A 27,572-nucleotide genomic window follows, 5' to 3' on the forward strand; every position below is an offset into this window, starting at 1 on the left:
TGCAGTCATATATTATATGAGGGAAGTATTGCTCAGTATTTGAACAAATATAAAGTATATCAATAGATCTTTATATATCCATCTTCAGACTTTCAGGGTTTTGGTGGGCAGTGTTCAACAGACACACTCAACATCAGACATCCTTACATAAAGAATCTATTTCTGCTATTTTCTTGGTTTAATTAAAAAAAAATATGTCTCTGTCTGTTTCTTCAAACTTCATAAAAACTAACTTTAATATTCTCAGTATTACTTTCATGCCGGTAAAGCACATCAATTGAATTCAATTGATTTTAAACTTTGCCACAAAGTCCACTCAGGTTGGAAAAAAGTTCCAGTTTCATTGAGAAGCTGGCCTGGCGTGTGTTTGTCAGACTTTAACTCCAGTCCAGACCTCCTGAGGGACTGTGCCTGCAGTGGTCAAGCTTCTGAGGGTAATGCACAGAGACAAACAGAATGGTGTTTGCTGTAGAAGTAAAGTGGGTCGTGGTGAGGCTAGTGAGGGGCTTGCCTGGCCTTCACGCAATTTTGTCTCGCCTGGTTGCTTCGAGCCAGAGCTATTAGTGCCATGTCAATATTGTATCAACAATGGGAGCTGTGTGTGGGTCTGGTCTCCATTGTCTCGGCCCGAGGGGCGAAGACGAGCCCCTCTCACTTGATTTCTAATGTGTCTGAGTCAATGCTCATTCCAGTGGCTTTGTACCTTGAGAATAGTCTAACTGGCCTCAGGCTCAGTATTTACTATGAGGTCTACAGTAGACATGGGTCTGATTTCTTTCAAGTACATACAGAATGAAGTAACCTAATCCTTTTTAATCATGTGGCTCCTCATCCCGTAGTCTAAAGACAGCTTGGACGCAGAGGAGCCCACATGCTCTTGCATCAGCTCACAAAGAGCAGAATTCAACTAAATATTTTAAAACAACTTCAAACTTCGAATCAAAAAAAATCCAAGAAGTCCAGAAAAGAAAACCAATCTTGTGTGCTGGACTTTCGCTGACAGTTATGGAGTGAGTGAGAATGCATTGAGTCCGCTTCTTCGATGTTGTATGGGCAAATATTTGCCCCAGTTTAGCCTACTGTAAATCTTCTGGTGTATTCCAAGAATTTACTTTTCATAAATGAGGGCAGTTGTGTTCCAGTACAGTCATGGCAGCCCTCCAGATTCATGCAGATAAACACACACACACACACACACACATACACACTCAAGCAGGGGGGTGTACAGCAGACAGTTTTGTCCTCTTTCTGTGTGGTGGCCTGTTTCCTTGCATGCACAGATTAGACCACTTAGTTTGGTTTCAATCAATACAAGGGGACACCAAGTCCAGTAGTTAGGCCAAGGGGGGATACGCGGCGCTGGAGTAAACAGCCTGCTGTCACATGGAAGTAATGTCCTCTTTGCCCTGGCTGTGGCCCTCTTTTAATGCAGCGCAGCAAAAGAAAAGAAAAAAAAATCTATTGGTTTGGAGATATTTGGGCTGCAGTGTGTGGTGAAAGCTTGCCCTAGCTTTGAGCGGCCATTGTGCCCCAAGAAATAAGAGAAGCAGTCTTAAGTGCTTCTGTGCATTCACTTCAATGGCCATCCTCCTAAATGTGCACACAAGCTTAAAAGAAATATGGCTCATCCAATGTGGAGTTTAACTGGTGGTAATACAGCTGAGGTCTTTTTAACAGCACATTTAAAAGACCATTCCATCTTATCAAAGCTCCAAGTCTCTCATTGTTCAATCTTCCTTGAAATAAAGTACAAATTCTCTTACCATAAATACAGATTGAAAGCCACTGAACTAGATTTACTTGCATGCACACAAATATTGTTCAAACATTGTATGAGTCATTTTAGATTTAGTCCTTAGTGATGATCAGTTTGCTGATTTAACATCCTTTTTCTACTGTCTGCAAATCTGAAGAAAGGACCAAGCCAAAAATGAATGCGTCTGATGAGCAGCTATTATATCTAAAGCCTGACATGTGATATTTATCTGTGTCATAGAGCTGCATCATTTCTCAAAACTAATAAGAGATATCAAACATCATCTAATAAAACACAGCAATATTGTGACAAAAAGTTGCATGTGCTTAAAGTAGCATGATAACAGTCTCAGTACAGTTTACTTTGATGCAGTCTCACATACAACATGACTTACCCTGTTTTACATGAAATCTAAATGAATCACCCTCGAGACCAGGGGTTCTCAGAAAAATTCTGCAGGTTTCCCCTTTTTTTTATTTATTTTTATTTTATTTTATTTTCTATTTTTATATATTTATTTTTTACTTTTTTGAATTATGTTTGTACTTCATGTAAAGCACATTTTAGTACCTAGAAAAGTGAGATATAAGTCTTAGCAATTATTGTTATGATGATGATGATGATGATGATGATGATGATGATGATGATGATGATGATGATGATGATGATGATGATGATGATGATGATGATGATGATGATGATGATGATGATGATGATGATGATGATGATGATGATGATGATGATGATGATGATGAGTAGTAGTAGTAGTAGTAGTAGTAGTAATAGTAGTAGTAATAGTAGTAGTAGTAGTAGTAGTAGTAGTAGTAGTAGTAGTAGTAGTAGTAGTAGTAGTAGTAGTAGTAGTAGTGGGCTGCACGGTGGTGCAGTGGGTAGCGCTGTTGCCTCACAGCTAGAAGGTTGCTGGTTCGAATCCCCGGGCTGGGCGGGGTTTGCATGTTCTCCCCGTGCATGCGTGGGTTCTCTCCGGATACTCCGGCTTCCTCCCACAATCCAAAAACATGCTCAGGTTGATTGATCACTCTAAATTGCCCGTAGGTGTGAGTGTGTGCGTGAATGGTTGTCTGTCTCTCTGTGTTAGCCCTGTGATAGGTTGGCGACCTGTCCAGGGTGTACCCTGCCTTCCGCCCGAAGCCAGCTGGGATAGGCTCCAGCCCCCCCGTGACCCCTAACGGGATAAGCGGTCAAGATAATGGATGGATGGATGGATGGAGTAGTAGTAGTACTAGTGTTTTTATGATTAGTGGTATTATTATTATTATTATTATTATTATTATTATTATAATTTTTTTTTTTATTATTATTATTATTATTATTCAGTATTATTATTATTATTATTATTATTATTATTATTATTATTATTATTATTATTATTATTATTATTATCATCAATATTGCTATTATTATTATTGCTATTTTTAATTATTATTTGTTATGATTATCATGATTATGACTGTGATTATGAATATTATTATGATTATTATTATGATTTTTATTATGATTATTATCATGATTATTATTATGTCTAAAAAAGACATTATTACATTTTCAGTGTGTGAAATCAAACTGTAAAGACCAAAAAGAAACTTAGAAAAAAAAGGATTAAAAAGTTGACACTGCAACTTGCAACCTCCAAATTTTATAACTATGGGTGGCCAACCATAATTGGCGCTTAGTCGAAGGGTGAGGTGTGACCTTTCATAATTTATTGTCCTATTCTTAGTCCTAACCTGGCAGTCCTTTGAGGACAAATCTGCAACCTTTTACCTTTTCAGTTATCACTTTTACTGGAATGGAGTCGAGATCACTCCTATGAACTGAGCCACTCCAGCCCCTGCTTTGGACAACCGAACAGGAACATGACACAGGCCCAGACACATCAGCACACATCTATGATAGATTCCACGCTCCATGTTGCCAAAGTAGGGAGCAAACTGTTTTGGTTTACATACTTCAGTGGTCACTGCTTCCTATCAGTTCAGCTGTCCTCGACTGAACTTCTCCCCAAAAAACGTAGTGTGTGTGTGACTATGTTTCATCCATTTGACTATTATCCCAAATATCTGTTTCTTGTTATCTTACTCTAAGGCCAAACACAAACACACTTCATTATAAGCTGCACTTGAATGCAGATATTTGCTAACAGGGATTAATACAATAAATCGTCCACAGATTACAACCAATGGGAGCCAGGATGTTGTTGCTCTCCATACAGACTGTTAGCCTGCTGACACGTGACAGGTCATCACTCGGACTACAAATGTACTAGAAACAGAAACCAGAACACTTCTTGTTCTAACATCCAGGCCCAGACTTACAGATTCTACATTTCTCTGCAGAGTCATGCAGAGAAATATAAGTTAAACTAATTAAAGCTGTTTCTATAGATTCAGATCTACAGATCTCAAAAGTGGGCTCCAGGCTGAGTGCAACATACAGTTAGTAAAATGGTTATTATTATAAAGGATTTGTTAAAAAGATGAAATTTACAATGGGATCAGCCTTTCATTTTAAGAAGGAGATTTGTCCTGTCGTTCACAAACTCTTCTCTTGCATGAGGAGTAAAGCTGTCTCATTATTCAATTATTAATTATTGTTTTTATTCATATTATTATGTCATTATTATTCCACTATTTCATCAAGTTATCAGGGAAGTAAAGCCTGATCCAATGGCACACCTGCAGGGTATTTTTCTGTGTTTGAAGCTACATCACAGGCTGTTGATCTGCACTTATTTGATGCATATTTCATAGCTGTTGCACACAGATTGTGGTAAAGTGGACAAATATTTATCACTCCATTAGCTTCTCTTACTTTGTCTTCCTCCACCTCCACCTCTAACTCAGTATCAAACCAGGATCGGTATCAGTGGTCCGTATCTGGCCTCTCAGTAATTTCTTCATGCTTATTGAATATCTGAATTTAAATGGGTTTCTGTGCCAGGAAGCGCTGTCCATATTTGGCTAAAGGCTGTTGGCATGGAAACCAGGTTCCCATCCCTCCCGCTGTGGATGCTGCAACATGTCTGTAACCTTGCTCATGCAGTTGCTTTCTCAGCAGGGAGTTGTGTAGAATCGCTTACATCTTTTAGCTGTGTTTCTGGAATACTAACGTCTCTTAAATCTGGCTTTTACACACATACATGACTGCTGTTAAAACACAGGCTACAGCTGTGAGTACGCATGCCTCTGGCTTATTATGTGATGCAGCTTCATGCTGGCATGGCGGAGGAGCAGCGGTGTCTAACATATGTAGGATCGCTTCATAAGACCATGCTGCTGTTCATACAGAGTGACGGAGCTGTCGTGTGCAGTCAATGACACAAACTCAGTCGGGGAGAGCTCCTCGTGCGCTTTGTCTCTCTTAAGGGCTTCTGAACATTACTTTTGTGTCAATGAACAGTATGTGGTCAGATCAGATGTGAGCACAAGCTTTGGTTGTCTTCATTGAATCTGTGCTGTAATCAGAATCTCATCTAGGAGTGATTGTAGTGCAGTGGTGGGAATATAATCTTTGAGGTGTTCTTTATTAATTGGTGGCCCAGAGGGGTGTGTTGACAGGGAATAAGAAGCTGTTGTTTCTCCACAACACAATACTAATTAAAGTGCTGACTAGTCGACAGAGTATCTGCTGAAGTACCCAGCTGGGTGATTCGCTGATGCTGTGAATATCCCCCTCTTTCTTAAAGTCGGAGTATTGAACTTACATGGAAGAACTGTGGCAAAGAATCTTAAATACCCCTGAAAAAATAAATAAATAAAGACGCTCCCTTGTACTTAACCATCTAAAAAAAAAAAAGTCTGATTGCTTCTGTTGAATTCTGTGAATGCTCTCAGATTCAGAAGTCATTTAACTGCAGAGATTATGTGAGTTTCAGATCAATGAAAAGCAAATTGAAATGTGCTTTTAGTTTTCCAAAACACCATGAGCGCTGGATTTGACTGGTAGCTTCACATATATTATGAATTGAATTGCACACATTGTACCTGTGAGCACATATCAATGCATGTATAGCAAGGCAGAAGGTCGGAGCAGTAAGGCAATGTGCAGAGAGAGATAAAGAGAGCTAGAAATCTAAAGCCTTGAGCCTTTTTTAATGTTCCCATAGATTCATGCAGATGATACTGAATCAGTCTAATGCATATTTAGGCGGCCAAGCTTTCCAAGTGTTGATTACACCTCTTACTCGATGAACACTGTGAGTTTCAATAGGCAGACACTCTCTATCTAGGATGGGATGAGTCTGCAACGAGAGGTAATTTAATCATGATTAGTTAATTTAACATTTGGGACCACCATCAGAGTCGCACCTGTATTGTGCGACTCTCTTGATTGGTATTTCAAGCTGAGAAAGATGCACTGATATTTATGAATTTTAACTTAAGTTCAAGGGGAGCCAAAGTGCTCCACTGGCTCGTTATCCTCATTGCCATAATGATGAACCTATTATGTCCCCAGCTGCACGCGGAGCACGAGGCTGGGCTGTGCAGAGCTCCAACTGTGACCACTGATCACAGTCAGTCAAACAGGATACTGTTTCATCAATCCTGCTGTGACATTGACAAGCTGACAAGATACCACATGATGAGTCCTTGGATGTAATTAATTGTGCAAACATGCAACATGATGAGTCATTGAATTAAATTAACTGAAGTTTTCTAATCTTCCTTTTACCTGTAACTAGAATTATAAGATGAAACTCTAATAACAGGCACAATTCAACTCCATTCTTAGAATTTAGCATCATGAACATAAACAACAGCTGCAGTGCGAGCATGCTACTTTTTCCATTTCAAAGAGAGCACTGCGTCCGCTCCACTGGGGGTCCTTTTTTTTTTTTTTAAGATGGATCATATTCGCCTTTAAATTGAAAATGACAGAAGCTGAGGCTCTTCTTTTTTGAGCAGGGCCATGTAACAAATAATATAATGGAAGGAAGTGCACACAGGAGAGAGACTACTCTGCAAGAAGCAATTTTACTTTGTTTGCTGTTCTGCTAGAGTCCAGGTTCATGTGGGTACAATATGATCTTGATGCACTTACAGACAGCTCTAAAAAAGTGCTCATCATTTATGTAAGAGGTAACCACCAGGTAGCAGATGGTTCAAAAGTAATCAAAGTTTGAGTCAGAGCTGCTACCTTCCTAAAGTCAGGGGGGTTTGCTGTAGCGGGTAACAAACAAATTCCACCGGATCTGATAGGTTTCTATTCTAGTCAATGTTTTAACTTCCACTGGATCCACTCGAGCTCCGTCTCTAATCTGGCAGGTCAGAGCCCTCAGGATCAGATATGCAGGACTTCTATTGTGGAAGTCAGGCACCAAAACAAAACAAAATGAAAATGTATGGTTAATTTTCAGAATAAATACGATCTGGTGTGTTATCACCAGATCCTATTTCACTTAACTACAACAACAAACCGTCATGATGAGCGAAACCAGGCCTAGAGTCAGGTCAGAGGTTTTCAGAGGACCAGAAAGACAACATGGATGAGGAGAGGAGGAGGAGAATCCTTGATTCAGTAATTACCACCTTAAAACCTTGGTCACATGACTCCAGCTGTCTGGCGGTCCTGCACCGTGCTGCATTCTGAAAACAAGGGAAGTCCATAGACTGTATGAAATACGGACGTAGTATCCATGACGTCATTGAGGCCAATCGTCGGCGGCAGCCATATTGCTGCTGTAGAGCGATTGTGACATAAAGAGGCGGGCTTTGAGCCTCCTAGCCAACAGCTGCAGTGTTCCTGCAGGCAGCTGTACCTCTGTGTGTGCCGATCCAGAAATGAGCTATCCAGACTACACTCGTCTTTTGTACCAGGCTGTAAACATGTTTATTTCTGCTGTAAAGAGCTTTAGTGAATTGGTGTGTATGTGGTTTCCGGTACTTCCAGAGCCAGCCTCAAGCTGGATCCTTGATGAACTGCAGATTTTAGCACGTCCGCATTGAACTCATATTTTTAGACCAGAGGTTGCCTCTTGGGGAAGTCTCACTTTCTAAAAATCCAATGCTTTGAAGACCCATTTATCTCTCCTGACTTCCTCCTCATCCTTACATGGACTTTGTCACTCTTAAATAATCTACACCGGACTTCCTCCTTGGCTCATGTCTCAGTTACAAAGGCTTCTTGAGAAGTTCCCATTCTAGGGCACTTGCTTAAAAGACTCATGCTTTCTCTTTTCAGGAGAAATCATTGTCACCATTGTGCTTATTGGCTCTAGCTAGCATTCATATGCAACAGGGCCGAAAACACCTTTCCATATCTATACAACTTAGCCTCAAGTAAGCTCAAGATTGTACACTACACCACTTGAGTCCTTGCTATTGACGAGCCTTCAGGATGGACCTATATTTATCTTCCTTTCATGGTTCTTGCCTGTGTTGGTATGAGAGCCTTCTAAGTAAAGAGTGAGAGAATGAATCAGACATGATCAAAAGGTAGATTTTTTTTTCTAAATATCATATCGTTGCACTACAAACATATATATGTGTGATATAAAGGCACAGAAGCATCTTGACAAACACGTCCAGTAATGCCACAAAGCAAATGAAAGAGCGTCTGTTTCTCTACACTCTCCATCACAAACAAGCTTTAGTTTGTCTAAGCAGAGCCATGCACTTCAAGTAATATTAACAATTTGCTCTCAGGGCTCCTCAATACAAACTCCTCTCTTTCACCATCACCGAGAGATCGATCGGACTCATCTGGCTGCAGAGATGTCCTTGAGCTCAACTTAAGTTTGCAGGTATAAAGAGAAACTTCATGGGTTGCAGCTTTCAGATCCGTCCTTGTTTGTTGACAGCTTAAGGTAGAGGGCAAAGAGTGATCACTGTGTCTTCAGACAAAGTCAGACGCAGCAATGACGCCGTCCTGACTTCATAGAGAAAACCTGCCAAGACTTGAAGCTTTTTTTTTTTCTTTTTAGCCAGGATGTTTTGTGTTTGGGATGAATTCACTCAAAACCCAGAGAGAACAAATCAGTGAATGCTTCTTTGTAGCCCACTCAATTCAGGAGATGTCAGAGCCAAGGCTTAGCAGAAATCATTCAATCATTTCATTGTAAGAAATCCTTCCATGAAGAACACTTTGTGAGACTGGATTCATGTAAAAGTGAAAGTTTAAGAGACCTGAGAGAGTGTCAAATCTGGAGGTGGTCATCCTTGATGATTTTGCAGACAGGACGTGCAGTGAAGCCTGCGATGGAAAGAACTGGAGTCACGCTACCTCGCTTAATCTGTGTGACACTAAACATACATTGCGTGCTGGGCTGAAGGGCACGGGTCCTTCATATACCAAGCCTTCACCTAGATGAGAGTGCTCCAGTGCATCTTGTAAGGGTTAGCACTCATGGCCTTCTTTTTGCTCCTGTGTTGCATGATTTGATCTTATCACCAAGGACAATGTAAGCACATCTTATCCCCACCTTTTGTCTTGACTCAGTACGTTTTTGGAATCTGCAGGAAGATATGGTTGTCTGTTCTGACTTCTGAAAGCAGTAGTCACACTATCTCCCATGCTGTTGATATCTCAAATAGCAGTGGTGACACATCAGGGGAGCCTTTGCCCTGGACATCTCCTCTCTTTGTAAGCGACCTTTTTAGCCAGAGTCCAAAAGCTCTGCAGAGGATGGTTCAACCAGCTGAGAAGAATACCTGGCCGGAAGTGGTTGGGACTGACCCAGAATCTGCTCCTTTTCAGAGCCTCTAAACTGTGTTGGCAGCACATTTTCAACCTGCGTCAGCTGTTAAAATGTTAAAGTGGTTGTATTCTTAAATGACTTTATCCTACTCTTGGGTTCAACGCATCCAAAAGCAGTCTTAGTGCTCCCCTACCATGCAGCGCTCATTGTTCAGCTGCTCCACTCTACCTTGCGTCACTCTTGCATGTCGAAGTATCAGGGACTTTCTTTTGTTCTCTCTGCAGGAGCAGGACTGTTTTTAAAGCCTCACACTGTTTCACCTTTTGTTTCAGAGTCTTCAGCTCTGTGCATTTTTCATGCATGAGGTTTGAGTGTGAAGCTTATACGTGAAGAACAACTCCTGCATGGAGTGCTATAATAGAGAGAGCAACGAGAGGCTGACCCCTAAAAGTTCATCTCTTTCACGTACTTCATTTTCTTTCAACCAATTCTTTGAACCGACTGCTTCAAGGCAGAGATTGGAAATGAAAATGCACAATGATTCTTGAAATACATGGCATCACGTCACGTTGTTGAGTTGCACTTCAAGTGAAGAACACCTGAAAGAAGAGCAGCAGTAGTAGTGCTTTGTTTAGGAAGGATGTTCTTCATTATACCCACACACGAAGAAGGATCTTCCCTTGACCACCTGCAGTGATCACAAGAACCATATTCCTGTTGATGTTTTCAAAACCAGAACAGAAGAAGTGCGCTGTAGTGTGCCTCTCAACAGAGGATGGATTGTTCTCACTTTATTTGCTGCAGATTTAATTCCACAAGCAATGAACCCCTTTCAAAAGGACATGGGATACTTTTCATTGGAGTGTTTATTAATACTTCAAATTTATTGAAATGCATTTGTATTACGTCCCAGTTAGTTTGTGCAGAGTCGTCTGTTAACAAAGAAGCTGCAGACTCCTGATGAGAGACGCAGTCTGTCCTTGACCTGTTCAGGATGAAGCACTGTTAGAAGGAGACTGATCTACTTTGGACGGATTTCTCAAAAGACAGACAGACACAGAGAGACAGACACGGTGCCCTGGTGGCCCACTGCATCTTGGGAACTGTCAGAGAAGATAGAGAGAAAGCCTTCGAAAAGCTGCCGACCTGTGACCCCTATCTCTCTTACTGACAGTTAGGATTTGGTTTATGCATCTGCAGACACACACACTCTCCCTGACACACACAAGACAGTGCGTACGTACTTCTGCACGCACACACACACACACACAACCTTTATTTGCACTTAGGTAAAAGGATTTTTGAATGTTATTTCCCCTGCACTTGATCATTATGTGTATTTAAATGGGTTTATGGAAATGAATAACACTGCTGTGGCATCGTTTATGCATTAGGAGGGGAGAAAAAAGGTTCACAACATCAGCCAGATTCTGTGGCATCCCTCGCCAGCAGAATCCAACGAGAGAAAGGAGCAAAAGGAGCCTGTTGGCTATACAAACAGCTCAGTGTACAGAGGGAAAAAAAAAATCCATCTGTTTATCTTCCATGTATGTAGCTTGGGCTTCCTCCAGACGTGGTAATGGAAAGGTTGCTGTGCACAGTGTGTGCATGTTTATGCATACATATATATGTGTATTTACACTAAACAAGAGGTGTAAACAGTGCCATTATTGAACTATAAACCATGTCACTGTGCTTTCACCATGATAAATTGTTGTGCAGAGAAAATTCTGCATCATGTTGAATGGATTTCATGTACACATGCAAGATTGTGACGCTGCCGTTCTTGAACCAACACTCCCAAATAGGGATAAGATAAGATAAGATAAGATACTCCTTTATTTGTCCCACAATGGGGAAATTCATGGAGTTACAGCAGCAAACAAGAAGGTGTACAGAACAAGAATTTCAACAAGAATATATATAGTCCATCAGAGACAACAGATTGGCAACAACTCTCCTGTCAGCCACCACCTCCACAGGGTCCAGGACTGAGCTGGCCTTCTTCCCCAGCCCATCCAGTCCCGCTCTCCTGTATCCTGTCCGCCCACAGCAGGTGAAATCCTTCCAATGTGGCGTTCGTGTCCAGTGTTAGCTCTGTTAGCATGATGCTTCTCTGCCAGTTTTCCCTCTGGTGTTGGGTTAGCTCGTCCACCTTATCGTAGATAGATCTTACATTCCCCATAACGGTGGGTGGAAGGACAGGTCCATGTCGTCTTTTTAAGCTTGCACCTCAACACCAGCACGTCGTCCTCGCCTCCTTCTCCTCAGCTCGCAGGGAACATCGGGCCTAGCTTAGTTTAGCATCAACATGCTACGGGCCGCTAACAGCTGATCTTGTATGTAAACAATGTTACCATGGTTACACAGGATCTCCGGACACTCACAGGAACAAAAATAGCAAAAACACCACTGTAAATGTAGCCAGTTTGGTGTCTATGACCAACAATGAGTCATTAAAAGCACCGATCCCACTTTTTATGCCCTGATACCGATATCGATACCTGGGCTTTGGTATCTGCTGATACCGATACTAGCCGATGCGATCCCTGTATTGATTCAACAATCTCTGTTCCTTAATGTGAGGATAGAATCATGTTTTGGCAACTTCAGACTTTTCTGACTTTGTAAACCAAAATAAAATGAACATTTTTAAACTGACAGTATCATTATTCAAGAGATCATAAATGTGTACCAGCAGTTTGGTGAGTTCATCTTCATAAGATATTACAATTCAACTTTAAACCTCAGCAGTGGAAAATATTCTATGTTCAGAGTTACAGAGTTTTATTGAAAGTCTCCTAACGTATTCCTTGATATGTTGGTTTGGCTGTCTCTCTGTAAAAGACAAGAAATGTCTGAATGACATCATCAGGCTGTGCTCCAAAGTCACTTGAGTCCAATTTGAGGACCTCTGCTCCCTCTGGACAGTGCGTGTGGTCCAAAAAGCAAACCGAATTTTGACCCAATCGGGACACATTCTTGGCAGTGATGCTAATTCTGTTATTCCTTCTGCCATAAGGCTGCTAAATGCACCAAAGGCAGAATAAATCGGGAACTACCTAGCATCCCGCTTTGCTGTACGGTCACTGGTTGTGGTAGTTGCTGATGTCACGACGTGTCATTTATTTCCTTACTGTATATTCTGTACTATGGACAGGTTGACTGTAAAACTGAATTGCCCTTCGGGGACTAATAAAGTATTTTGAATCTGAATCTGAATCTGATAAGAGGAATTAAATATTATGTATAAAAAAAACTGCTTCAAATGAGAAAATAAAAAATATGTCCAGGTAGTGTTTCCATAGAGTGTTTCCCACAGAAGTAGTGTACCTGTGGCTGGGATTAAAATCATTGGATACATTATTACTCTACCCAGCATACTCTACTGTTTCCCTTCTCTGCATCTGATATTGTGACAATATTAATCAGCAGCACATTTTATAAAGACGCTGATGACGTAGGAGACGCACATACATGGCTGTTGTAAACACAGAAAAGCATAGAACTGAGATGAATAGATCTGCCATATGGATCGGCACTATATATCGGCCCTTTGTCACCCATATCTAGCTTTTTGAGTCCGACCTAGCCGATATCCGATACCAGGATCTGATTGGTGCATCCCTACTCCCAAATAAAAAAGGCTGTAAGTATGGGAAAATCAAACTTAAACCAAATTATGATGACAGAAGTGAACAGAATCAGAAATTGTGTTTTTAAATCAGCCAGTTTTATTTCCTTTCAGCCGCTTCATTGAATTATGTAAGCCATTTGAGACAAAAATTAGAGAAAGGATGAATAAAAATAGATACAGCCTTTTGTGTCTTTGTTTTGTCCTAAGTAAAGTCATTACAGTAAATCGCTGCGTATTTCCGTCCGCTGATTTGATTTAACAACACTAACTGTGCATTATTTCCTATTAGTGGGCCTTTTTATCAGCTTGAGTGGTGTTATTTATGTAGTCTTCACAGCTTGCATAATGAACAGCGTGTTCAGCACAACTCTCTATGTGGTGCACAAGGGTTCCTGCATTTTACATCAACCATGTTGGCTTGGATGATTTTCCCTGATTTACAGTACATGCATGTATGCTCTATTTCTTTGATATCATAATCACTGCCTGTGTGATTGCTGCACATGCATGAGCGATAGATCCTAGAAAGAGCTAATCACTTAATCATGAGGGCAGCCACAGCTGTGGTGATACATTAAACCCCCGGACTCTGCAGGACTCTGCAAGACTGCAGCACGGTACATGCTGGGGTGCACAGGAATTGGAAAGCAGCTAGTCGACGCCTTTTGATGCACGTAGGTCAGAGTTGACTTCACTCTCTCGAACAGATACAGTGCAACAATGTGACAGACAGGCACCTGATGTAACATCCTCGGCTAACACAAGCAGTATTGACACTCTGGCTGCCCTCTCTGTTGAAATGCTGTTCAGCTTGTGTGTTTGTATTGAGTGTTGACTCCCTGTATCTGCCCGGTCTTATCATGTCACATCTCGGGGATGACTAAGACAGCCCTCTGCTGCTATTCCTGTACACACGGACACATTAGCATCAGTGCTTTGTGTGCTCATCTGTCTCCCTCTGTAGCATCCTGAACCACGTTTGGATGAGTAATGACACGTTTTGTTTTCGCAGAATACTCCTACTGAATAAAGAGCTCAGGTTTAATATTTTATGTCAATGTATGACAGGCACTGTGAGAGTCAAATGTCTTCAGAGGGAAGGATGAGATTGTAGCGTAGTTGGAGCAGCTGCTTGTTTCTTTGTTTAGGTTTCATGTGCGTCAAAACTGAATTTTTGACCATGCAGTTCCACTCGGTTGTTGTTTCCTCTCTGCTGATTTAAATCTCAGGGGGCTGATACCAACAACCTCAACACTCAGCAGTTTCCAAAAGTGTGTGTCCTACAGTATGTTCATTCTACCAGTGCACACTTCACCCCCAGAGATAAAGGCCTCCAAATGCTCTCGTTCAGAAGGGCACATATGTTGTTGTGCCTGGCACAGATGTGTCATCCCAGCACTCGACAGGTACAGCCAGTTCATGCATGGCTGGGCCAGCATGCTTGATCTGCTCCGAGCCAACAGTTGCATCTGATACAGTAAACTGCACCTGATCAGGAAACAGTGTGTGAGCAGCTGTCGCCTGCACGCTATTAAGCAGTCTACTTATCGTGTTCATGCCAATGTAAACACACATTCACACTTATTTCACACAACACACTGAGTTACTAAAAGCCTCTGTAATACTGGGTTTGAATGAGAGAAGTCAAAGGGATATTCCGGTCTTTTTGTGGGGTTACATGAGGTAGTGGCCCGTCAGCTCAGCTGGAGAACTTGAATGAAGGCTGGACCGATACAGACGGGGTCAACTGTTCCATGTCATTTAGCTAATTTTACAAAAGTTGGACCCAAAAGCTGTCAGTGTAAGAGTCCACTACAGATATTGTTCATCGCTTTACATTTTGATGGGTTTGACACAGTTAAGAAAATGAATACTAAACATTATTAAGCTGACATATTAATGCTTTGGAGTCAGCCTAGTCCTCAGCTCACACTGTGTATTTTGATAAGGTTCACATGTCGTAGGGGCGAAGGAGCCCAGATGCAGGCAAGACGTGTGGACGTGTGTTCGTGAGCTCTTGGTGGTTCACCCTAGCAACTGTCTTTTTCCTGATTAATTATCCTGTCACGCTATGTAGCATATTGAAAAGTGAGACATTTAAGGTATTTCTGTATGGGAAAATATAACTTTCAGTGTAAAAAACTAAATAAGACTGGAGTTTTGAGCTTACAACAGCCACACACCGAAGAAGCAAGCATGGCAGACAGAAAAAAGGAAGATTTTTCCAAATTTCTTGAGGCTTAACATGTAATAGGGGCACTGGTGGCCTAGCGGTCTGAGCATCCCAAATACAGAGGCTATAGTCCTTGTCGCAGAGGTCGACGGCTCGACTCCTGGCCGCGACCATACCTTGCATGTCTACTCCCCAGATTTCCTGTCTCTCTTCAGCTGTCCTATCAAATAAAGGTAAAACGCCCAAAAATATAACTTAAAACAAACAAACATGTAGTGCAGATCTTTGATTGTGTCATTATGCAATACATAAGCAAACGTGAGAGCTGAAAACGTACTCCCATTCAGCTTTTCTGTTTTCCTGATTTCACTTCTGACAATTAAAGTGAGTCTGAAAACAGTCAGTAAGGCAGGGAACTCTGGAGTGATGCAGACTGCAGCGCTATGCAAGCCGCTGATTTCCTCTGTTACAGAAAGGTCCTGAAGTACTGCTATTACCGAGTCCCACTTGCCATGTCATCATCTCTGTCAGAATCACTCAGTTTTTAGTTTGGTTGTATTTCTGTCTTATTCAAATCAAAGCAGACCCAAACAGCTGATCAGTGCACTCAAGGCAGAGGAACACATGTGTAGTGCATCCAAAAATAGTGCAGAAAGAGCTGAAAATGGAGAACTTAGGACATTAGTGCTTTCTTGAAATGAGATATATGACGCTGTGGATTTGACCCCGTCTGCAGCTGTTGATAGTCTAGCTTCAGTTCCGGTTCTCCTGCCGGTTGCTCAACACAGGGACCGAACCGACCGTCATCCCCTCTGGGTAACACACTTACTATTGACAAGTACCTCACACAACCCCACTTTAAAAAGACCAAACTATCCCTTTAAGCTTGGATATCTGATATGAAATAGTATAATGATATATAATGTGATGTAATATTATGTGATAAATTCAAACACCAATCATCAGAATAGCCACAGGGCAGCTATTTGGCTGTAGTAAATGTTGACCCCTGTGGGTGTTGACTGTAGACTACGGTTTCCTAATTGTAGCTGGGGGAGTTCAGTGCCTGCTGCTGATGATCTATTTTGGCGGTGGTTGTTCAATGTCACCAGAGGGAGTCTAGTCCTGTGATATTACGGCGCTAGCTAATGCTATAAAGCTATTATTCAACATTGCAGTCGTAGCTTTGGGACAAAAAAGGGGGGATATTAGCTAACATTGAATGTGTACGCTAGCTGTGACACATTATTGATAGCAAAGCATTGTCTTACTCATTATTAAGCGGCTATAGTTGCAGCAGGTCTAAGTGCTTTTGGGCTGCACCATCATGTGTCAATGCTGTGTGCAAAACCAGGGAAATGTTGGTCAAAATGAGATCTGTCACACCTCCACTGTGTTGAAAAAAAAAAGCACAAACAGCTCTGAACCAAGAGTTTCACATCCGTATTTTCACCTCCATGTGTGTGGATGCTTTATGTGGCTCTCAAATCTAATATCACAAGTGTATTGTACTATTCAAGACAGATTTTCCAGTGGCTTTGACTCAAATAATACCTCATTAGATGGTATGTCGTCTTGTAATTGCTAGTAAATATGAAAGTGGCTCTCTAAAGGGAGAAACATTTCTGTCAAAGTGGATCTAAGTGCCCATCCATCTCTAAAGGGTCTCTCCATGTGAGCTAAAGTGTCGCCTGATGGTCCTTTAACTGATTTAAAGGCCCTGCTTCAGTCGGGTCAGGTACTCTTAGAACACACATCTGCTGCTCTCCAGTCACTGCTCCTCCAGTCCTCCAAAATCAACTCATCAGCTCAGTGCGCTGTGGTCTCAGTCTTAAGTGAGTACCAGAGATACCCTTTCCTTTATATACTCCTCTTTGCTCTCTGAGGGGCTATAACACCAAAGACCAATTTCTCCCCCGGCTGATCCTGTACTTTGGGGGAAAGTCAGCCACACTTTCTTTTTTTTTTATCTTCTCCCCCATTTTGCTTTTTAATAACTCTCCATGGCTTCCATCATGTTTTCACCTTTAAAAGAAACAAAGAAAACCAGAAAAATGTAGATAAAAAAAGAGAAGCATACTCAAAGCATCACATGCATGAGAGACTTGCACAGTCCTTTGGGGTCTTTAGTGGAAACAAAGAAGAGTTGTTTTTGGCTCTCAGTCAAGACATCATCCCACTAACAGGACGAAGAGACAAAAAGAAAAGAACACACTTAAGTAATGAAAGTTTAGTTGTGAGGGAGGATTTTCTCATTTTGTAGCCGGTGCTCTCCAATCATCTGGTTAAAGCCGATCAGATCTGTAACTGTGCTGAAATGAGTTTAAGTCCTGGTCTCAGGTGTTTGCAGAAGGAATTTAGATGTGAACGTTTTTCCCTAGAGCTGTATGCACGCTCTCTGTTTCTGCTTCTCAGACGTCAGATGGCCAATTTGTCATGAGAAATGACTCGAGCAAAGGTTAAGCTGCTGAAGGCGGAGTGGTATTCAGGATGAGGGGATTTCATAGAAATTGATCAGAGTGTTAAAATTGTATCAGATCACAGACGATTTTCATCCCATCAAATGTAAATCTTTGGTGTAATCTGATGCAATGATGATGTTTGCTTGCACCGGTTGTTTATCACGTTGAATGCTATGGATCTTCTGTCAGACAGAGGAGGCTGGCTTTGTTATAAATCCACTAACCTGATGTGCACTTCACAGTCTGGCCACTTGGGGGCACAAATGAACAACTAACTAATGAAGAACCTGATGAAGGTATCACCTCACTGCTGATGTCATTAACTTCAGGTGCTGCATACTAACACAGAATTCCATTAAATACACAATGCAAACTTAAAGAGGGTGTAACTACATGCACATTTTCCATCTCTATTTGCCCGACTATCGAGCTTTGCAATTTAAGATCTCATTTTGTGTCTCTGTGGAAGTTTGCATTTGAGGACATAGTAAGTCAGGTTGTTGTCCTTGGCAAGCAGCCCTGATAGATTGCCTTATTAGGTGTAATTATGCAGATTGCGCTGCTGATAATTATAAAAGTGTAAACACATTCAGCAGGTACATTCCTTTTCACCATTGCAAATGAGAACAGAGCTGTGGTTCCATGCTGCTGACTTTTTAGCGCCAGGTGGCTGCACCAAGTTATTGAGATTCTACAAGGTGAGAACAACACAGTTGCCTAATGTGTGCAGCAGCTGCTATGTACTTCAATCGCTTTCCAACGCTCTATAGGAACACAACAGCAGATAGAGTGGAGAAAGAAGAAGTATCCTCATCTGTCCTCGTCATGCCAGATGGCAGATTATATTCATCTTAGTGCTTATGTCCTTCTTCTAACAATTAAGTGTCTGCTCTGTTCTTTTTCCTGCATTCAAATTCAGATTACAGCAGCCATGCTATATATTAAGCCCTCCATTCTAATGTATATGTACTCAGCAAATGGATCAAATAAATTGTTAGTCATTAAGTGCTCATTTAATTGGGTCTTCCTTTGCTCGAGGCGTCTTTCATTGGCTTCACGCAAACAGTCAAGTGAAAATAAAGAAGAAGGACACTTTATCCTCTGTGTCACGCCGGCTAAGTTGGCTTTCTTTGGGCATGAAATGCCTGTGTATTCCCTGTAAACCGTAAAGATCGGCTCAGCAGTGCTTACGTTTTTTTTTCTCTCTGCCTGCAGCTTAGAACACTGCAATTGGAAGGGGAGGATGTTGAATGGCCAGTGTTCACACAGAAGCAGGCACACTGCAGCTGAGCTTTGTACTCTCCAGTCCTGAACTCTGAACACTGAGCACACATCCCAGCTGAACCAGATTGTGTTTATCAGCAGGGCTTTTATGTCCACATGTTCTCTGCATTCCCGTGTAGCCCCGTGCTGCTCTCCGAGTCTGCGATCAGCATTCCCTCTCTTTTGAGAAATGGTCTTTTATTAGCAGGCGAGGCAGACTTGCCCGGATTCAGCACCCTCTCAGTGGACAGCGCTCCACCGCCAGCTCAGGCTGTGTGCGTGCTTTGTTTACGTATGTGTGTTTGTGTATGAGTGTGAGTGCGCGTGCATGTGTATGAGTTCATATGTTTGTGTGAGAGAGAGACAGAGCAGGAGAGACAGAGAGAGAGAGAGGGGGAGAGTTCCCTATGTGAGCTGCAGCATCATCACTCTTCTAAAATCTTGCTAACGATAGACTGCAGAGTCCGGTTGTGAACCTATAGAAAAGCAGTTTTCTAGGGCGATGGAGAGGCGAGGACTGGGTTGGACTGCTGGGCTCCCATATTTCATATCCGCAGCAGGACTTTTTTCATACAACTTCCCCAAATTCACAGACAGAGAAAGGAGGGAGGAAGAAGGAAAAGAGAGGCAGGGGAAGGGAGAAAAGAGGAAACCTGGAAAGATTAAAAAAGTAGAAAGAGAAATGAATCTGTCCTGTCCTGCTTTCACATTTGCTTCTTTCTTCTTTTCCTGCTCATGAATGTCCACACAGGAGAGTGGATTTAAAAAGACTGAACAGGCAGAGAGGGGAGAGGTTGTGAAAGGAATCAGGGCTGGGGGACATAGCTTCAATTCCTGCTATTCTGTCTAAATAGGCTCTTCCTCTGTAATGCACTCAGGCTCCAGTGATTCGCTATGTGAATGCTGCCCATTTGCATAGCCACTCTCCCTCCTGCTTCCTGGCTGGCTGCTGAGGCTCCCCCCTCCCTCTGTCCTCCTCCTCCTTCTCCTCCTCCTCCTCTCTCCCCTCTTCCTCTTGCGCACATCTTCTGGAACGGCGCTGCCGATGCTGCCTGTGTGTGTTTGTGTGTTCTTGCCCAGGGCTGCTCTCTCAGGTGCTGCTGTTGCTGCTGTCGCTCGGTCTCATTGAGCGCAGACATCTCTAGATGTGGAACGGGTGCGCTACTTGGCACAACTTACAGGTGCAATCACGGCTTCTTGCGCGCGCGCTGCCGCAGCTGTCCAACACATGCAAATGAGACTCGGATTTAACCATGGTCCCATTCCTCTGGACACCTTTTGAGACCACTAGAAGACAAGGAGGGGAACTCAGAATGTCTGTCTTGGTTTTCTGAAGACACCCACTTTGCACAGGTGCTGTCAGTCGCTTCATAAGTTGTTTTTCTTCTTTTTCCTGGTGATTGCAAACATTTTTTTTGGAATATTAAGAGCTTTTTGTGGGGAAGATGTTTCTAATTTCGTGAGGGCTTAAAAAGGAGCAGAAAGAAAGAAACAAAGAGAATAAGGGAACTGAGGGAATTGGAGCAAGCTGGGATTTCTCCATTGCTGTTTGAGGTTGTCCTAATTTCCTGAGTGTTTTTGATTCTTTCTAAATGATGATTTATGACACTTCGTTGCATCCCTGGGTGCTGCTACGGATTTCCTAACTCGGTGGAGAACTGCAAGAGGTTTTTTTTCTCCCCCCTCAACCGACATTTTGTGGTGTCCCTTTCACTTTTTTTTCCTCCTTTTTTCTTCTGTGGATCTGTGTGAGTCTCTCTGGGCATAGTGAGATTTGGCAAGGTGAGAAGTATGGGGCTGTGAGGCTCACTGAAGTTCCACCTTGATCTGAAGCCTCATCTGGGCCACTCAGGGAAGATGTTCGGAGGCTGGAGGACACACTTTGCTCCCCTGAGGCCTGAAGCTGAGCCCCCAAACCGGAATTCAGCTTCACTCACCCACCTGGCCTTGTGGATCATAGCCCTGGCTCTGAGCTTTGTGGCGGGTTCAGACCCAGGTGCTGTGGAGAGTCTTCATCACATTCACCTCTCCCACGGAAACAAGCGTCACCATATTGTGCCTATTGCAATCCACAGATCACCTGCATCCCTAAGAGCAGGGCACAGTAAGTATCTCCAATACTTCCTCTGCGCTCAGTAACTTCTTCAGCACGTTTTTAGAAGATCTAATCATTGCTGCTAACTTTCAGAAACCGTCATTCACTCTTTGGTCCATACTTCACGCTGCAAACTCGGTTTTTAGATTCTCCTACCCAAGATGCACGCGAAGCTGTGTAAGACAGCTGCAAGTCTAGATCCATCCTCTTTTTTTTCTATCTCAGCAAAGTGCCCTCTGTTTCCATGTCTGAGATTAGCCATATCCCTATCTCCAGATGCTCCGCTGTGTCCAGATTAGACAGGATTAGAACGCTGTGGCGCTCCATGTTGCCCCTGGGTGTTTGGAAGAGACAAAGATGTGTTTCCCTCCAGCTCCGCAGGGCGTCAAGCCACTCCTGGCCTCTGCCCAGCGCCGAGTGTCGATGAGGCCCTCTTTACCAAGTGTGGCAAGAAGGTTCATGACACAGGCAGGGCGAGAAAAAGAGAAGGAGAAAAAAAAATCTCAACTCCAAGGACTTATATAACCTCATCCTGAGCATTCATGGTAGACTGCAGTATGCTCGCCTCAATCCAGCATGTGTGAATGATTTGAGAAATACTGCAGATTGTTTTTTCCCACTTTTTTTTTTTTTTTTTTTGCACTACTTGCCTCCCACTTGATTTCATCTCTGTGTGAATTCCACCTGAACTTCTGAGTGACGCTGATGTATAACAATGAGTTAGTGAGACTCAGATGCCCAAAATACTCTTTCTTTAGTCATCATCTGCCCAGGCATTTTGGAGTGACGTAATCAGAGCTGGTGTAACACTGACGTAATGCTACCCTGTATTCCATTGAGTAGAAGCTCCTCAATAATGTACAGATAATCTCCCCTGCATTGCTCCGTGTCCTTCTGAATTGAACTTTAGCTATTCAAGTCTTCAAGTTGAGTCATACCACCATTTCAGGGGCAGCACTGGCATTTTGAGGATGTTTTTATCAGACCCAGATCAGTGGGCCGAGTCAGACCTGTATGAACAAGGGAGTCAGAGCTCCTCAGTCATAATGAGGGAGATGGGAGGTTTGCCGGCCTAGTGAGACAACAAGAGGAGCCAATTAGGCCACTCTGCCGTGACCTGTCTGGGGCAGACAACACTCAGCTCGCCCCCTGCCCTCCCAGAGGACCCCGGGGGGCATGTGGTGCTTTCAGGCAGATTCCCTGAGTTAATATCACAGTTATCGTTGCTGCTCCTCCGTGGTGTTATTATGAGAAGGAGCTCGAGGGGGCCTATAGAAAACGCTTTGGCAGTAACATGATTACATTTTTGGTTGATCAGCGCACGGAGGGTGCATGAAAGTGAAATGAGAGACATGCTGTTCAACACGGTACCTGGCTCCAGGACAAAGCCTGCTGTTGTAAAAACCCCAGTGCTGATGTCTTAGCTGTGCAGCAATTGGTTTAATTTTCATGGGGCTTGTTCCTACACCTTCACTGCAGCAGTTTCACATATACAGCCCTTTTTTTTTTCACTTTAATACGTGAGAATACTAGTCATATAGCCCTTAAAGTTTGATTCTGTATTTTCTAACACTACCTTTCATCATTTTTTATGTCCTCATCAACGTATGCCATCTTTCTCACTTCCTCTTTCCTCCCCTCTCCTTTGTCCTCACCCCCTCTCCCTCTTTCCCCCTCTGCTCTTTTTGGTGTCACGGCCAATGCTAAAATCTAATCCTATTTGCAATACTTATGTAACTGTACCTGCCTTTCACCAGTGTTGTCACAGTGCATTTAACATTGTCTCAAGTGATTAGACTAAACAAAGCTAATAGAGTGCTGACACTTAGTTCTATATGCAAATTGCCTCTATCTCCATTCCATGAAAATGCACTTTTTCAATCAGCATGTAGCTATATTTAGTAACCTGCCTGCCCTAATGGTGGGCTATAAATCCATTCTCCATGACGGGATCAAAGAACACCTGGAAGTGATTTAAGAGGAAAACACACATCAGTCTATCTCTGGGGTTTATCATAGATATATATTTATATCTAAAGAGCACACTGTAACAGAAACCCCCTTTTCCTTTGTATCGACTCTGTCATTGATTTATGTGGAAAGAAGAAGAAAATTACCATGGTCAGGATGTATGAAATTGAGTTGGAGTGTGATGCATTGTTTGTTTAGGGCTAGCAGTAATGAGGTTCAGACAATATCAACTCTGAGAAGCAGACCTTCCATTCATCACAGACAGACTCCCCAGAGGTGATAGTCTTCTTTCCCAGATATGGATACAAGGGATACTTGATATTCTGGCTAACTAGGTTATCATATTTTCCTCTGTTGCTGCTCTTCTTATTCATTGAGACTGGATAGATGAGATGATGTGATCGATTGCAATAGTGTTTTGCAGTTAGAGGAATGAATCTCTTCTCTTGTTACCAGCAGAGTGGACTTTCTGCAGATTGCCTAACTTCTTATAGCTAATAAAGAAGACAGAGCTGCAGAGATATTGCACATCACAGCCTCTTATTCCTTGGCTCTACTTTTTGCTCCATGTCAATATGTTTGTTTGTGTTAGTGTGAGTCTCTCCGAATCATAGCATGATAAGTAGGGGTGGCGTTAACCTTCAAAGCCATGACGATTATGTGATATGTACTTAACATGTCTGAGGAAACCCCCACGCAACACCTGCTCGGTCAACTACTGCACAAATGGCTTTTTGCATTTCAAAACTCGGCGGTTTGATCAAAGTCGGCAAAGCAATTTAAGTGATTATAATCAATTTTAAAGCTCTCCACCTTCAGAGCTAATGGTTGAATGGATTAGAGGCAGCGCTCGTCTGTGCTGGCGCTGCTGCAGAGAGAAGGGGAGAGAGAGAGAGAGAGAGAGGAGGGCAGAGGCGAAAAATAAAAGGAGATCCAAAGAGTAAAGAACATCCAAGATGGAGAGAGTGAAAAAGTAAGGAAGAAAAAGAAGAGAGGGAGAGAGTGGATGCACTCTGATTTTGCCTCTCTGTCGGTGTGTTGCGGCCTTGTATAATATAATTACTCCCATGTCTCTGAGCTGATGTCATTCTGCGATAGTGTGAGGATGACAGTATCTGTGCTTCTGTGAGGCGGCGGAGATGATAGCTGCCCTGATAAGGATCTGAGTACATGTTCCTCTGCTCTAGAGGGAGCACAGGCAGTTATTGACCCGCGAATGAGAGAGAGTGAAGACTGCAGTCGTTTCATTCTCTCTATCCTCTGAAGTGTGAGAGCACAAATACCTTGTTTTTTTATTTGTGTGTACTTTAGGTTTTTAACCTACTTACATCTCAGATACTCACCCCCTCCCTCACTTGATTCTTCTTCTTCTTCTTTTCTCTTTCTTCCTCTCTACTCTCTCTAACCTCTATCTCCTTCCGACACTTCCCCCAACCCACCCCCAGCTCCATTGTTGGTCTGCAGAGTCCATCCAAGCAGACAGAGTGGGCAGTCTTTTGTGCCTGCAGTGGTCTGTGTGGTTTCGGTGGTGACCAGGCTATGGTTGGCATGAAGGGAAATGAGACCTGACTGTGCGTGCGGTGGGCAGCGAGGGGTCAGCTGAGTAATGTGTCTGGTTTTGAATTAGAGACTTGGGAGGAAGAGAGAGGAAAAAAGAGTCCTCCTCCTTTGACTTCAGGGTTCTTCTGCGTCCCTCACATGCATAGGTCCTGGCTAAGTTTGAGTCAGGGAGCTTTTTACCCATAAGGCACTGGGTGAATCATCATCAACAGCCTCGTCTTCTCTGCCATCTTTCTCTCTTTTTTTTGTTCATCCAGTCCATCTGTCTGTTTACACCTCTGGCTCTGCTGTTCAGAGGTACTTCTTTTAAATTGCTTCAAATGATAAGTTGTTTGTTCAACATCCACTGCTGTAGCACTGAATCCAAGTGACATACAGACAGTAAACTCAGCATGAAAATTAAGGGTTTTTACCATATATGTTGTTTGTACTTATTTGATGCCTCACAGTGTGCACATGGATCATTCTTTTTTCATTGTCCTTTTTAAAAACTGTTGAATTTATGTAATTGTGAACGCAGCTCAATATGTGCAGCACTCAAGTCTGATGCAAAAGTTTGCAGCGCTTGAGTCTAAGACAGATTGAACGAATATTTACAGGAAGAGCGTTCCACAATGTTGGTACCACCACTCCAAAAGCACGGTCACCTTTTGTTCTTAGACGAGCTCGAGGGACAACCAGCAAGCCCTGGTCAGAAGACCTGAGTGACCTACTGGTGAGGTAGGGGTGGAGCAGGTCGGCGATTTATTCAGGAGCCTGACCATGCAGAGCTCTATACACAAAAACAAGAACCTTAAAATGAATCCTAAATTTAACTGGAAGCAAATGTAGGGCTATTTGTATGAAAGCTGAAGTCATATGTTTTACTGCAAAATGAATATAATAAAATAAGATCATCAGAATCAAAATGGCAAACAAATGTATGCAGCACTTGAGTCCAGGGCAGATTTTTCTATTGGGATAATACAGCGGGTTTTTTTTTAACTTAATGTTAGACAGCTAAAGCCATGTACTGTACTGCAAAATGACATAATCATTATTCAAAATGGCCAGCAAAATTTGTGCAGCGGTTAAGTCAAGGACAACTTTCTCAAAGGGTATGACAAAGACTATCATATCAACACTGTATCACTCTGAATGTCAGATGAAGTCATGTGCTATTCTGAGAAATGATTTAATCCTATTTTAAGTATCATTTTATATCATACCGTATAAAATCATATAATATGGTCTAATAGCTAAAGCCATGCATTGTACAGCAAAATGGTCAGCAGGCACTGCAAGAGTATGCATAAGTATCAAAAAGGCAAACAAAATGAAGATAAAGATGAACACATCCTTCATAAAAATGTGATTTGGTTTCTTACTCCATAGTAAGAATCTGAAATAATTCAAAAAGCTTTAACCTAATTCTAAATATTGTTATATAAATGTCTAACCTATCATTTCTTCAGCCTTCCTTTTCCTGGTTTTGAGTTGTGTGTGGTTCAGCTCAGATATTTATTATAATAACTGCACATTAAATTCCACAAACCAACTACAAGAAGAGTTCCAAACATCTTTTTTTAACTCACCATTCGGGAAACACTTATGATGAGTAATTGGTGTTGGCATGGCTTTTACTTCCTCCTCTGATTCTGACTCAGATGACTCAAACACACTGTAAAGGGCTGCACAATGCTAATTGTCACATGCCATTGTCGTGTTCTCAGTCAGGCAGAAGTCAGTCATTATGCTATTTGAAACGCCCACATGGTCTTGAGAAAAGGTTTAAAGAGAGAAAAAAAAAACGCATTTCATCTTAATTCTGAAGCTTTAGTTTTGTGGATGCCAAATGAAGCTCTCTTTGATCTCAAATATGCATTTTTACTATTTTAAGAAAATAATCCAGAGGCTTTTAAATGTTGTAGCTACTACTTAATCTTTGCATGCTAACCTGCATGGGAAGCATGGTGGAGAGGTGCAGCTGTAGTGCCGGTCAAGGTGTTAAGGATGCCACTGAAAAGAGCTCAGAGTCCTCCACAGTCCTTTCTCACTGACTCTTTAAACGCCTCCGTTTCTCAGGGGAAACACAGGAAAGAGATAAAAAATGCAAATGTCCAGTTTCCTTTTTCATCTAATCTGAATGAGTTCAGTCACCCCGTAGAAGCCTCCATTCTCTGTCATCATAATGAGGTAGCAGCTATCTCGAAGCCAGTCAGGCTTGTATAAACACACTCATGCACATTCACATGTAAATGCACACATGCTCACTGCGCACACAATGAGCAGAAATCATCTTTCATCTCTTTGATCACTTCCAGTCACTTTCACAGCCAAGAAAAGTCTGCAAGGATAGTTTCAGGGATATGCAGATGGGAAGTGTCTCATTTATGTAGTGTGACATAACATCAGTGAGAGTTTGAGATGGGTCGTAAAGAAAACGGTGCACTTGCAAGGTGTTAAAAAACGTAATTGTCCAGATGTACAGTAGCTCCAGCGGTCCGGAGATAGCTCCCCAAGTGATGCTCTAATTGGTTCTGAGAAAGGTCAAAGGAGAAAGACAGGAGATGGACAGGGAAATCTTTCAGCCTTTACAGCCTGAGTACCACAGGGGAGGCTAGAGGGGATGGTTTCTGTGGCGGCCAGCTCGCAGATGATGAAAATGTATGATTGCCATTGATCATCCGATCGATAATGAGCCTCTACTTAAATTTCACACGGGCTGTTTGGGGAGGGAAAAAAAACAAGAAACTCCATCCTTGAGCTCTTCTAGGTGGGAGTTTTGATTGACAGTATTATAATTAGTCTTAGCTTACAAATCATTACCCTGGGACTTTATGTATGTTCATGTTTGCCAGCTTAATCATAGTCTAAAAAATAAAAGTTGTCTTAAAAATGAATGGCTGCCCTTTGTTACAAAAGAAGGCCTCAATTTGAACCAGCCATGTCATAACTATTCTTTTTTTCTTTGCATTTTACAATTGCTCACCTGCAGCAGAGTGGCAACAGAAAGAAA

The 27,572-nt window shown here is 42.3% G+C and overlaps 1 protein-coding gene across 4 annotated transcripts in view; it reads left to right on the forward strand.

The window, feature by feature from the left end:
• The window catches only part of LOC117811937 (neurexin-1a-like), a 404,484-nt gene that overhangs the window by 222,733 nt on the left and 154,179 nt on the right, over positions 1 to 27,572 (forward strand). The window contains exon 1 of one of the 4 annotated variants that reach the window (XM_034682438.1): positions 19,968 to 21,052. The exons of 1 other annotated variant lie outside the window; for it this stretch is intronic. In XM_034682438.1, the coding sequence (XP_034538329.1) occupies positions 20,806 to 21,052 (247 nt within the window). In that variant the 5' untranslated portion in view covers positions 19,968 to 20,805. Of the gene's footprint in view, positions 1 to 19,967; positions 21,053 to 27,572 lie in introns of those variants that run through there. 2 more of the 4 variants (XM_034682435.1, XM_034682436.1) reach the window with 2 other exon arrangements.

Source organism: Notolabrus celidotus, chromosome 4, assembly GCF_009762535.1.
Source record: "Notolabrus celidotus isolate fNotCel1 chromosome 4, fNotCel1.pri, whole genome shotgun sequence".
In the NCBI taxonomy this organism is placed as follows: domain Eukaryota; kingdom Metazoa; phylum Chordata; class Actinopteri; order Labriformes; family Labridae; genus Notolabrus; species Notolabrus celidotus.